The 14,724-nt window shown below is 43.2% G+C and overlaps 1 protein-coding gene across 4 annotated transcripts in view; it reads left to right on the top strand.

Moving 5' to 3' along the window:
- The window catches only part of ANO6 (anoctamin 6), a 76,443-nt gene extending 70,952 nt beyond the window's left edge, over positions 1–5,491 (top strand). For 2 of the 4 annotated variants that reach the window (XR_014539270.1, XR_014539271.1), the window contains exons 20-21: positions 702–2,262; positions 2,334–5,491. Coding sequence is in view for 1 of the 4 variants with exons in the window: in XM_083574450.1 (XP_083430576.1) it covers positions 702–908 (207 nt within the window). In the remaining 3 variants the exon portion in view is untranslated. Of the gene's footprint in view, positions 1–701 lie in introns of all 4 variants that reach the window. The other 2 variants (XR_014539269.1, XM_083574450.1) reach the window with 2 other exon arrangements.
- The last annotated feature ends 9,233 nt before the right edge of the window (positions 5,492–14,724 follow it).

Here is a 14,724-nt window from a genome sequence, read left to right on the forward strand (position 1 = left end):
ATGGCACAGATAAACAGCTGCATGGCTGGTGCTTTCCTAGCAGGGAGCGGAGAGAGAAATAAATTGCCACCTGGGCATGCTCTCAGAAACTCTCTTAGCAACCAGCAGGAAACCTTAAAGAAACATTTCCCTTTGCCGTGCATTAGAGGTTGTTTCTTTGCATCTCCAGATTAGATCGATCCTTTGAAATGAACGTGAACGTGCAGATCCTCATGCGTCTGTTATCTGAGTGCACGTAGGTCATATCTGCACTATGAATTTACTGTAAAGTGCTATTGTATCATTTTAAACAGTAATGGCTTCCCCTCCCCCCCCCCAAAGAATCCTGGGAACTGCAGTTTGTTAAGGGTGCTGTGAAATGTTGGGAGACCTCTATTGCCCTGCCACAGTTGCCAGAGTGGTATAACAATCAGTCTCCTTTCCCGGGGAATTCTGGGAATTGCAGTTCTGTGAAGGGAATAGGACAATTCTCTAACCTGACAATTCTCAGCACCCTTAAGAAACTGCAATACCCAGAATTCTTTGGGGGAAGCCGTGACAGTTAAGGTGGTGTAGCAGCGCTTTAAATGTGTTTTGCAGATGTGGCCTACAGAATTTTTCCAGATTGCGGCAAAAGTCAATAACTGGGCAATATTACTCTTTTTTATAATGGTTGTATATTCTGAGTAGCTGACTCTGTTTGTGTTCCTTCCCCCATCCAGCATATCATCTACTTGGTGACATTTGCTATTTCACACATAATTCCCGATGTGTCAAAGAAAACCAAAAGCAAAATTAAACGGGAGAAGTATCTAATACAGACACTCCTGCATGAGAATCCTGTGAAAGCTATGAAGAAAAATATGGGGAGCATCGCCGACAAAATATTAAAAGGCGCAGACGGCACTTTCCGGCCTAAAACTGAATAGAGACATGACAGCCTGACAGTGCCTAACCAGTGGTGTGTGAATCTTTCTTCCAAAACAAACAAAGGGATCGGACCAAAGACTTGGACCAAAGAACGTAATTGCAAAGGAAGAAGTGAATGCTCGTAAACAGAATGGGCAAGCATTTCACCATGGTTTTTGTTGGCTGTTATAAAGGGGCTGTCCTAATCTAGACTTTTGTGGTGTGCCTTCCAGCTGTATGCCATTTGAAACCAAACCTCAGAAACCAAACCACTTGTCTTTAGAGTGACATGGCTTATTCGGACCAGTTTTGAATACTTTGATTGCCTTTATCAAACTGGGTAGAAATGGACACTGTGGCAAGGAGGGGAAACAGGGCTGCCTACGCTGGCCTCAGCCTCGAGCCCCCTCCGCTCAAATGTACAGTCTGCACAAAATGCATTTAAGCAAAATGACAATCCAAAGGTAAGGGGGGAAACCACTCTTGTGTTCCATAAAGCCTTAAGAGATATGTATACCGAAGGGAACGCAGTAATGTTCAACCAGGAATGGCCAGTGCAGTGGGGCAGCGACATGCCTCAGCTCCCCTGACAGCAGTGTTGCTGCTGCTCAATGGGGCAGGGCTGGGGCTGGGTGGCAGTGATGTGAAGGCAGCAGTAGAGCAAATCCAGTGTTTCCTTCCTGCATAGGCCCAACCTGACTGCCATGCTGCCCCATCCCTTTAAGGAGCAGCTGAACCACTGCTGTACAATCAGCCGCCTGGCTTTGCTGCCCTGCACTGGCTGCTCCTGCATTCAGCATACTATGAAGGGATTTGCATCCCAGTCAGAGCCGTACTGCCACTGTCACCTCTGCTGATTAGAAGAGCCACAGAAGAGTGGACATTTCAGACCTGCCTCCGTTTTTGCTCTGTGCTCTCTAATTTTCCACCTCTCATTTCCACCTGAATGTCCCTAGAAGTCTCTGGCAAGTAGTTCACAGTGCTAGCAGACATTACTGTTTTGATTCATGGATCTATAGCCATTCTTCTGTTTCACTGGAATCCCAAGCTCATGTTGATTTCTGGAGAATGTTTGAGTGTTCAGCTGCCATCTTAAACTATTGAGCTTCAATATGCAGAGTGGAAGATCTTGCACTGGTTTGTAGTTCAGACTATGGACATGTCAGGCCTGATCAATGTAAAGGCACCACCAAGAAATATTAAATGGGATGGAGAAAGCCTTTTCAGTCATTCAGAATGCTGAACAAATATTCAAGTCCCAACTTCCAGACCAGGGGTCAGCAAACTTTTCAGCAGGGGGCTGGTCCACTGTCCCTCAGACCTTGTGGGGTGCCGAACTATATTTTGGAGAAAAAATAATGAACAAGTTCCTATGCCCCACAAATAACCCAGAGATGCATTTTAAATAAAAGCACACATTCTACTAATGTAAAAACACCAGGCAGGCCCCACAAATAACCCAGAGATGCATTTTAAATAAGAGGGCACATTCTACTCATGTAAAAATGCACTGATTCCTGGACCGTCCGCGGGCCGAATTTAGAAGGTGATTGGGCCGGATTCAGCCCCCGGGCCTTAGTTTGCCTACCCATGTTCCAGACCATGAGAGCATTGTGCCTGTTGATCCAATACACAAACACTAACCCCTCACTTCACTTAAGTGAACATAAACATGGATATGCAACCACATAGAAGAAGAGATATCTCCATGTGGCTGTGTATATAATAATTTGATTCAGGAAGGTGTGGGGTGAGTGTGTGTATCTGCATAAGCATGTGTGAATTCTGAGTTGGCCTAATACATTTTGCTGCTTGAGGTGAAGGACGAAATGGTACACCCACGTATTCTGTGTGCTGAAGGTGACCAGACTGGCAGTAAAAGTACATGACACACACAACTCTATCCTCCAACATTTCACCATTGAGCCTCACTCTCATAATCTGCCACCTGAGGCAGCTGCCTCCTTGGGCCTAATGGTAGAGCTAGCCCTGATTCTAAAGAGGTCAATGAAGACAATAGTCTGATGTGTAACTTGTGTCACCAGCAAAGGAATATTTAGAATGGGGTGCAGCTTATAGTGCTTTATCACCAGTGGTGCTAACTTGAACAAAATGTTTGGGGGTGTGTGGAGATAATCCCTGCCCCACAAAATTGATCACAAGATGTGGTGCGCACACTCCATTTGAATGGCAATGCCCATCAATAGGAGGAGCTCAAATATTTTATGAGGGGGATGGGACAAAGGGACCTCAGCCCCTAGGAGTTGGCTCCTATGTTTATCACTGTTTCAGGAACAACTGGCTGGTATTGTAGGGAGTACATTGGCTCACAGAGCATTGAAAGTCTTTGTACCAATTGATTTTGCAAAGCTTTTGATTGATCTAATAAAGATTACAAATAGAGGTACCATCAGTTTAGAATATTTGACAGTAATGACTGCTTTATTAAGTGGTTTTTCCAAGAATAGACAGATGTGTTGATGATGATGAAGTGTGCTGTGAAACTCTGACCACTGACAACTTGTTCTGACATTCGAATTAAGAGACTTACTCAAAAGATCTATTGTTTCACTGTGTTAATTGTGTATCAGCTATGAGGCAATGTGGCTAACTTTACATTTAATATGTATTAGGGGAGCCATAAGTGTTACTTATATATGATTATATATTATGAAATACAGAGTTGCAGTTTTGAGTAATTGATTTTGTTTTAATCATGGTAACAGAAAAGAATGTAATGCTTGCATGTAGATAATCTTCTGTATTGCTGCTTCATTTTACCTCCCATCAATGCAACTTGACATATTTGTTATGTTGTATAATATGCACACACACCATAATGAATATGTTCTACAGATACCTCCAATGAGGCCTGATGCAATCTTATGCTCAAAAGTACATTGCACTGTGTTCAGTGGGTCTTTTTCCTCAGAGAGCAACTGGGGCTGCAATCACATGCACATTTACTGGGAATAAGATTCACTGAATACAACACAACCTATTTCTAGTATGCATGGGTAGAACGGTGATGAGAATATATAGCTTTTTTCAGATAGGGTATCAACAAAGAAAAATTAGATATCCATCCCAGGTTCAAATCCTGAAGTGAAATGACAGTTTCTAGTATCCCATTTCATGCCTTATCTGTCTCTTATTTTTTCCTATTTGCAGACTACCTTACCTCCCCAAAATTCTGGATCATACCAAGTGTTATGCAGAGACTTACCATGAGGCATGATAATTAAAATTTCTACGCTATAATGCATATATTTTGGTTAATGTCCAGTGCTAATTATACTCATGTTACTCTTGTCCATTAATTTCAATGGGTCTACTCTGGGTATGTCTTGGATCCCACCCTTTATTTGTACACCCCCTTTACATAGATTTTAAACTTTCTGTTTCATCTATTCTGAAAACTGAAGTCATCATTTGAGTTCATGGATTTCAGGCTAAAATTTTACATTCAGCATCAAATAACTAGAGGTTCGTGTCTCAAGACTGGGTTGCTCGAATTGGTGTTTGTTTGAATTGATATGAAAGACTTCCTGTGCTGTTGGCTCTGTGATAGGTATTTACTGCATGCAAGGCATCACGTGATGTTAATATTATCGTCATCAGGTGATGAGCACACATATGGAGATTCACCCTTTCTTTGGGCATATTGCCTGACATGGAAATCACTCTTCCCTAAGCAGCATTTTTACCATCCAGTAATAGTTTATCCATAAGTTTCCCATAATACATACGAGTTATTCTCCCCTTCCTAGGATTAACTCAGTTACGGTAGTCTTTATCTACAATATTATATCTAGTGCATGAACCGTAGGGCAGGATTTCCAAAAGATGCATGAACAAAAGGGGTGTGAGCTTTTACCAAAAATCTACAGTCCTGCTTCTTGAATCTAGATTTATTTATCTGAACCATCCTGCTCTATATCTTGAACTTTTTCTGCAGTCCCCTGCACACTTACCTGGGAGTGAATCCCATTTAACTCAATGGATCCTTACTTAAACCCATATAAGATTGCTCTGTCGGACAATATTTTTTTAAAAAAAAAACTTAGGTAGGCTCAATAATGATGTTAATGGGAAAAAATGTTTTTCTAATTACATCACTGCTGCACAATAATTTTTAAATTGGAGGTTAAAAAGACAAGCGACCAGTAAGTGGTATTATACACTTTACAGAGCTTCTATGCACCAGATTAAAAAGCCAACAAGATTTTTGGTACATGACCTAAAGAAATTAGAAAGAGTTTACGCAGGAATAAAGTTTGGAAGATTGTTTTGCGAATTATTACTTTCATTAGTTATATATTGGCTTTGGCTGTAACCGTAACACAAGCTGTTTTGTCAACAACAGACAGTAACTGTGATAGCGATAAGTCCCAGGCGTCTCACAGCAAGAAGTGCTGGACCAGCATTTGGGGGATCAAGCTGTGAATGAATATTTCAGAGGATTCCCCTGGCTTAATAGTATTTACTAAGAACATGTTCTCCGTACTTTTTCTGGTAATATTGACTATTATGTTCTGAACTGATTTTTTCCCCTCTTCTTTTTATTTATTATCATTGTAATAAAGTTGATTTTATAATGTAACATTCTTAATACTGGCCTTTTTTTAAAAAAAAACCCCGACTGCAATACTGAATAATCTACCGATAAGTGTTATTGAGAGGGTGTTTATTTATGACTTTTGCCAGACTGTAAGTTTTCAATTATCCGAAACACTGAACACATAGTTCTACATACAAATGAATGCAATTTTCTTGAAAGAAACATAAAGTCTATAAATGATCTAAAGCCAGTGGAAGTCGTGGAGGTGGGAAAAGGCCGTGGAGGCGTCTTCCTGGCACTGTAAGCCGCAGGACTTATGTGAGAAGTGCTAGGAGGGAGCAAGGTGGTGGTGAGGGTGATCCTATTTTGACACACTGGAAGAGGCAACGCAGCACGCTGGCCAATGTCCACAAAGCCCTGACCACTCCTCTGCCCTGCCCAGGTGTCCTAGGCCGGCTGAAGAGGAAGTTGCGCCTAAGCCATGATTCACTGCTATTAGTAAATTGTCATTTAATTGTAGCAATGAATCTACCACATTAAATTCATCCAAGCAGCAACTGTTCTTCCAGGGCTGAGGTGATCGGGTGGTGCATTCCATTTTTTTATTGTTTAAATTGAACAAAATGTAAAATAGACCCTGTTGAGATATATTGAGAGACGGGGGAGGGAGGGGTTGGGACAGCACTGTCCATCCGTTCCCCCCCCCCCCGGCACAGGGACTTAATAGCACAGGAAGTGGCTTTAAGCTGTTTTTAAACAAGCTGAGCCCATTAAGAACCAACTTCTTCCTCTTCTCCCTTGAGCATAGAGTGGCTGAGTGAATAAGCAGTCATGCTCATTTCCACAAATGTACAACTGGTGGCTGCTCTGCCCTCACTTTACGCAATCCAGTTTTTATACCCAAGTGGTCACCGGATCCTGTTACTGCGACCCGCTACAAACATCTGGTGCAAGGATTCTCAATTAATAAGGGGTTGTTACACCAGAAATATTTCATGTAAAGGAATGCAACTTAACTTTCAGTTTAGCAGCAGAGCTTCTTTTGACAAACTTCACTCCAGGAATTCTTTAATCAACCAGTTATTTTCTAAAATATTCTGCCTGCTTAACACCGCCCTAGCTTGAATGACTCATATTTCATCAGCTGCAAACATGCAATATCCTCCCCACCCCCTCTTTCTCTTCCACATTTTACACTTCCTGCCTGCCTGAGAACTTGGGGGACAACTAGGATTTAGAGGCTGGCACTTAATCACCCGCATCCGTACTAATCTCACATGGGAATTGACAAATCACACAAGAACCGTCATCTTCTTTTTTATTTCTTGTACTGGGAAAGCTGGAAAACAGGCAAGGGAGTTTTTAGCTCAGTGGTGCCTGAAGCCATATTGTGCCAAACACCTGTTGGAAGAATTATGGATTAGTAGCAACTAGTTATTACAGTAGAAAAACGCAGCGTAAAGGAAGATAAATGTTCCTTTAACAGCAGAGCTTTTTTGGGAAAATTCAGCCATGTTAAATGTTAAAAATAAGTCTCTCTCTCTTTTTTTTAGTATTCCCCTCTTCAAATGTAACTTTAAAATGTGGGCACTGGCAGAGGAAGGGGGTGGGGGGTGGTCCACCCCGGGTCACCCTGGGGGTGACATCGCTGCGTGCCCCCCATTCGCTGCGCCCCAGACACTTGCCACATGGGCGGATGGTGGCACCCCACCCTGACACTCGCCGTGCGGCTAGTGGCACCCCCCACACTCGCCGCGTGGGCAGCAAGATGCTAGCGGCGGTGCTCACAACGCTCGCTGTGCGGATAGCGGGAGGCTAGTGGTGCCCCCCCCCGACGTTCACCCCGATGCTCACCCCCAGGCCAGCTAGCCCCACCCCTGCACCGCTCTGGGTGCCAGAGCAGGAAGCTCTGCCTCTGAATGTGGGTGTGGTCTTGGCCAATGACTTGTTCAAAAGCTAAATAAGGTGGGATCTACACACATATAAAGGGACGTGGGTGGCACTGTGGGTTAAACCACAGAGCCTAGGACTTGCCAATCAGAAGGTCGGTGGTTCGAATCCCTGCGACGGGGTGAGCTCCTGTTGCCCGGTCCCTGCTCCTGCCAACCTAGCAGTTTGAAAGCACGTCAAAGTGCAAGTAGATAAATAGGTACCACTCCGGCGGGAAGGTAAATGCCGTTTCCGTGCGCTGCTCTGGTTCACCAGAAGCGGCTTAGTCATGCTGGCCACATGACCCGGAAGCTGTACGCCGGCTCCCTTGGCCAATAAAGTGAGATGAGCGCCGCAACCCCAGAGTCGGTCACGACTGGACCTAATGGTCAGGGTTCCCTTTACCTTTACACACATATAAAAACCATTCTGAAATTTTCCATAAGGCTCACCATCACTATCTAGTGTCACATTGTATACTGCACTTAAAACACACTTAACACATTTTATTTGCAGTCATGGGATTCATTTTAGCTGAGGCTAGTGAAAGTATTTCTCAGTCTGCCTGAACATTTTGTAAATATATTTAAGGACTCCTATCATAGTAATTGTTTTATGCGAATGAGTCTTCTAGACCATCCACATTATGAATAGACACTGAGCAAGGTGGAGAAAGAAACACTTACTGAGGAAAATAAAGAATCTGTGCTATGCTCTCCTGCCATGACCTAAACACATGGCTTCACTTGACTAGAACGTGTTTGATAAATTTATCTTTCCCACCCTGTCCCAAGTGCACAGGCTATGCCAGAATATAGCTCTATCTAAGCATATCTTCATAATAACCCTGTGATTCAAAACTGAACAGGCATAGCAGACATTAAAAGATGCCACCTTTAGCGGCTTGAGTCCCACAAAACCCTGGAATCTTCTTGGTGATGGGTGGGTTAGAAATCATATAAACAAGCATGCAAGCAATTACCAGAGATGCTCAGGACCTCAAAAGTAGCCATGCCAAATGTGCATATGTGCATCTCCATTCATGTTGTCATGAACTGGCAGGACAATGGGGAGGAGGAAGAAGAGCCCAGCAAGGGGTGTAGCCAGGACTGGGAAACACCGGGACAAGCTGGGGGTGGGAAAGGGGAGGTTGGTGTAGGAAATACTCATAGGGTGATGGAGGATGGTGAGGGGATGAGGGTCAGGGCACAGGAACCAGAGCAGCAGGACCTATCACCAGAGCCAGAGGGGCCCCAGTCTCCACAAATATGGCGGGCTCTAAGGCATAGGGAGCAGCAGGTGAGGTGCTCTAGGAGGCCGAGGCACGCAAAGGCCCACAGCCCAGCTCCCTAGTTGGCCAGGTGGGTCTCACTAGCTCTGGGAGGAGCTGGGTGATTCCTCAGCTGGAGTAGGCTTGGAGCAGATGAGAATCACCTGCCTCATCAAGCCCAGATGAGGCAATCAGCAGGAATAGTATAAAAGGGAAGCAGAGGTGAGGTGGAGTGGCTTCTCAACTGCCCATGTTGAGGGACCGTGACTTGGATGTTCCTGGACCGCCATGGGACTGTGCTTTGGGTTTGACTCTGGACTGTATCCTGGCTGTTGGACTTCAGACTTGGCTACTTGCATTGACCCTGTGCCTCATTTCCTGACCTTTGGACTTTGCTTGTGTGAATCGACCCTCAGACTTTGGACTTCGGACTTGGCCTACAGACTTGCTGCCAGGTAGGCCAGGGGTTTGGAACACATGTGATGCTACAATTGTACAGTGTAGTAGTTATGGCTGTGCACACACAAATACTGATCTGGGACCAGAACTTTGGATTGGCACAAATATGATATGGGACAATCCAGGGCCGGCTTGACCCAGACAGAGGTCCTGAATTGATTTGGGAGCCAGCCCTAATGTTTTATTAGGATTTTAAATCCTGATTGAACGTGGTTGGAAAGGGGCAAAATGAGACACACACCCCCTCGCAACCACATGCTTAATCAGGGTTTTAAAACCTGCCTGCCTGTCCCTACCTGATCTAACCAAAGCCCAATTCAGTTTGGGATGGGGGCCTAGGTTAACTCATGAGCATAGACCTAGTAGTGGTAACCACATGCCACAAAGGTGTTGTCCTAGCATTCACCACATCTTGTGGCAGTGAATAGACTAAGATACAATCCATTGTGGTTATTACTTGCTTTTAACTGTATTTGCAGTGGCTGTAAAGAAATTGGGGTGGAACAGCAACTGCTTTTGAGGCTATCTTATGCCATTTTGCACACTTTTCTTACACACTTGGGATTATTTACATACTGGCGAAAGCATGGAGCCCATGTGTTGCATGTGGCTATCGGCACTGTGGGTAAAACCTCAGCGCCTAGAACTTGCCGATCGCATGGCCGGTGGTTCGAATCCCCGCGGCAGGGTGAGCTCCCATCGTTCGGTCCCAGCGCCTGCCAACTTAGCAGTTCGAAAGCACCCCCAAGTGCAAGTAGATAAATAGGGACCGCGTTATAGCGGGAAGGTAAACGGCGTTTCCGTGTGCTGCGCTGGTGCTGGCTCGCCAGAGCAGCTTCGTCACGCTGGCCACGTGACCCGGAAGTGTCTCCGGACAGCGCTGGCCCCCGGCCTCTTAAGTGAGATGGGCGCACAACCCTAGAGTCGGACACGACTGGCCTGTACGGGCAGGGGTACCTTTACCTTTATCATGCATATGTGTATCTAAAATTGAGTATTACAAAGCCCATAGTGTAAGCTGTCATTCATAGCAGTTTACCAAACTACATACATGGCAAAACACTTGCATAGGTTTTTGCCATGTGCAATGATTGCTATACACAAATGTTGCGCTTTTTTCTTTTTTACACAGAAGTCCTTTCCTGGGAGAAAAATGCACAATCGTTTCCTGGAAGAGCTGCATTTTTTATTTTTTGCCCTATAGAATTCTCAGCACTCTTTTTTCCAATCATGTTGTTTGTCAGTTCATTTAACCAGTTGTAAACAAAGTACAAACCTTTTTTTTCCAGTTCACAGGCAGAAATTCATTTCTTGGTATATAATGCATGCATACTGATGCTGGCACCATACTAACAGTATGATCCTTACCATGTCTGCCCAGACTTTTTATATAGGATCAGATTGTTACTATTAATGTTTGATGTTTTTTATTATTTTATGTGTTGGAAGCCACCCAGAGTGGCTGGGGCAGCTCAGCGAGATGGGTGGGGTATAAATAAATTATTATTATTTATTTATGTCTGATGGAGTTCAATGGGGCTAACTCCCACGTAAGTGAGTTAAGGATTGCAACTGAAGAGAATTACTGTACTTTTTGCTCTATAAGACGCACCAGACCACAGGACGCACCTAGTTTTTGGAGGAGGAAAACAAGAAAGTAAATATTCTGAATCTCAGAAGCCAGAAAAGCAAGAGGAATCACTACTCGGTGAAAGCAGCAATCCCTCTTGCTGTTCTGGCTTCTGGGATAGCTGTGCAGCCTGCATTCACTCCATAAGACACACACATATATTTCCCCTTACTTTTTAGGAGGGAAAAAGTGAGTCTTATAGAGCAAAAAATACGGTAATTCTATAGTGAACTGCTCTCCTCCAGATGTAAATGGCATGATCTGAAAGCCCTGGGCAGTCCCTCAACCTGAGCAGAGAGAGGGATGAGGATGACTATAAATCTCATAGCAAAGTCAGCAGGATAATCACAGATATTTTGTACAGCATTGTCCTCAGCAGAGGTTGGTCTCACCTAGATCCTTAATGGAGTAGATAACAGCTGAGAGAAGATATTTGCAGCCAGTTATTTCCCTTTACTTGGCAAGTCTCTTTGCAGCCTAAGGGCAAAAAGCGGGAGACTGCAGAGGGGATTAGCAGACTTTCTTTTCAGCATTACTGATGTGCCAGACTGATGACTCTATTAGCATTGTGTCTGGTGAAAGGTTTATTTCATGCCGGGTCTTCAGAAGCCCATCACAAATGCAACAGCCCCATGAGTTTCCAGGGTCCATTTTGTTCACTCTTCCCCCCACCTACTGTGGCCAGATAATGGATTATAGTAGCAACTTGGTCAGCTGATGCCCATGGAAGAAGATCTCAGCATTTTCTAGGCACCATGACAACACGGTATTCTATAAGTCTTAATTGTTGTTGTATATTTTTACATGCCACTTCCCAGCCTGAAGGGGTGTGTTTGCAAGGAAGTAAACAACCTAATCAACTACAACCGAGAAATAAATGATTCAAATCTCCCAGTTGCAAAATAAAAGCAACAAAACGTTAGAATCAGGGAATAAAAACGGTCACTTAACAGAAAAAGTGTGCGAAAGAAACACACCTCCTAAGGAAGGGAATTCAAGGATCTGAGTGTCATTCTGGAGAAGGTTGTGTCCCATAGACTTAGAAATCTGACCTCAGAGGCAAGTAAAACTCAGAGGAGAGGGCTCCATCAGATACCCTGGACTAGAGATGCAAAAGGAATGTGATTCTTGTGGATTCCAATATGAGCTGAGCTGATCCACAACTCCCAGACTAACCTGCAGGTCAAAACATCACTCTCCTTCTCATTTGCCCCTTCTCCAAATATTGCAAATCAGTTGTATTCCTGGTTTTCAATATCGGGAATAGACTTTATTAAATCTGTTGGCAGTACTAAGTGCAACCCTTTCAACTGCAGAAACAATTGCTAAAACTGGAAACAGGGCAAGCTTCAACAAACAAATTAATTTCCATCTTAGCCTCAAGCAGAACATCCCCCCCCTCTAAGATTATGTGTGAATGGTGAACTATTCATACAATTCAATGTATAGGCACTGCCGTGAGTAATTGAATATATTAATAAAGCCCATTATTCCTGCCATCAGCTATTATTTCAGGATAAGTCTTTTATATCTACAGTGTAATTTGAGGCAAGCAATTCTTCCAGCTTTCCTTTGTTTGATTTCACATAGTTTGTCTGGAATTGAACTAGATTGAAACTCATGCCCTTTCATATTGGGTACAGCCAGTTCATTTAAACAGACTCTGGGGATATTAGTGCTGAAGTATTCATGAGACAAACCAAGCCGTAACGTGTGTCTGAAATACGTGTAAGAACACTTAAGCCGCCTTGTTTTGCAGATTTAGTTTTATTTTAATTGGGCTTTGTGTGTGTCCACTGAGTATGTGGTTTTTTTAATGAAAAAATTAAGGCCAGCCTGGTGAATTATTTTATTATTGACAATGGTGCACAAATTGAGGAAGGGATGGAACTGCAAAAGCGTCTTGAGTTTTGAATCCCAAATGAAGGCTAATTCAAAGATCCAGACTTTTGACTTGACAGTGTTTGCTGAGTAGTTCCCTGAAGAGTCTGATACTTTGCCGCTTTGCCTTGTACATGATTGCTTTAGGATCTATTTGGACTGGGTTCATAACTCAATGGTAGACTTCATGTTTCATATATAAAGTCCGGGATGCCTCCAGATATGAGTGATTTAGCAGCAATGCACCTGTTGTGATTTTTCTGCTTCAGGATGTGTGTGTGGAATATCAAGTCTCCATGCAGACCTGTTGATTGTGAATAGGTTGGAGGGTGATTTATTTATTTTTTTTGTCAGGTCTGTAGCATTGTGGTCCCAATCCTGGCTCCCACTGAAACCGTAATTTAAGAAAAGAAAGGGAAAGGAAAGACTGCTGTGGAAATTATTTTACTTTTTTAAAAAACAAAACAAACTGAGCTGATAAGGCTTTATCTGCTGTTACAGTGGTACCTCAGGTTACGAACTTAATTTGTTCTGGAGGTCCGTTCTTAACCTGAGGTACCACTTTAGCTTATGGGGCCTCCCGCTGCTGCCACACAATTTCTGTTCTCATCCTGAGGTAAAGTTCTTAACCTGAGGTACTACTTCCAGGTTAGTGGAGTCTGTAACCCGAGGTGTTTGTAACCCGAGGTACCACTGTCGTATTTTAAACAATTGCTTTTACTTACTTTTACAGTTGCTTTTACTTGTATCATACGTATTGGAAACTGCATTTTGATATTACGTGCTGGTACCCTTAAAAAAAATGAAAATCTTGATGTCTGCCTGAAAAAAAATAATGAAATGGATCTAACAAAGGAGAGTAAAGGGGGGAGAAAAAAATTTTCACTCAAGAAAAGAGAACAGCGTCGAGTTCCTAGAGTTTGATTTAAGTTAGAGACATAAGAGAGATCACAAATGTTGGCATATGTGGGAGGAAAATATCCACAATGTATGCCTAATCCAGACAATGTATCACGAGTCTTTTTTCCCCTGAGACCAAAGATGGTCTTCCAGTTGTTAAGACTCCAACTCCCATTAGACCCAGTCAGCATGACCAGTGCTCAGGGAGCTGCAGTCCAGATATAGCTCAAAGAGGTACACATTCCCACCTCTGCCCTAGACCAGCTTCATTTGGTGGGGGTCGGTCGCTCTAATATTTGCTCCTAGTTGCACCTAAAGTTTCCAGCCTTCCAGTCCAACTGTACCCTCTGAAGCACACAAATACAGCATGTACTTTTAAGCTAATAAGCACAGCACCAAAAGCATATGGGAAGGGATCCAAGGTCAAAGCTCTAAATCCAAACTTGGGGAGTGGCAGAGCAAACATTAAATCTTTGTCTTAAGAAGAAGAAGAAGAAGCAAGAGACAGATGTGAAATCTTGATAGATGAATCTCTCCAGGTTAATAAAGAGCTATAGCTCTCTCCTGTCGTTTAGGTTCAGCAGACTTTCTGTTTACACTTTAGTCTGTTATGCCAGCTTTTTCTTTTTCTTTTTCTACTGCTAGAATACAATGCCTGTGAAACTGAACGAAGGCTCTGTCAGGAGTTGGTTTTTACTCTTTATAGGCTTTATAGGTGTTTGTTTACATACAGCTGCTCAATAAACTTGGTTACCCCATTTGGACAATAAAATGAGGAATGAAAAAGGCCTAGTCCCATTGATCCTTGTTGAGTTACACATATAGTTACTCCTTCCCATTGAAATCGGTGGGATGGGCAAGTCTATCAGTTGTTCAGTTTTTCTTCTCTCCCCCCCCCCCCATCTTAAAAACAGCTCTCCACATTTCCACGTCATTTTGTGATTTTTCTGAAAATTCTCATAAAAATTCATAAGCATGTCAATGCAAATTTCTCCTATTATATCCATGTTTATATGCAATTTTGCCTAATATGTGTGTATTTCTATGCACAATTTACCCTAAGATATACATTTCTGTATGCATTACATAGCTTGAGTACTGCAAAATTTAGGGAAACGTGAATTTTGAAGGATGGATGGATTTCAGTTGTGCTGTTTCAGAAATTGTGAATTAGGTAGGTACGCCTTTAAATGTGAACTGAATGTA

The sequence above is a fragment of the Podarcis filfolensis genome, assembly GCF_964270895.1.
Source record: "Podarcis filfolensis genome assembly, chromosome: 10".
Lineage (NCBI taxonomy): Eukaryota > Metazoa > Chordata > Lepidosauria > Squamata > Lacertidae > Podarcis > Podarcis filfolensis.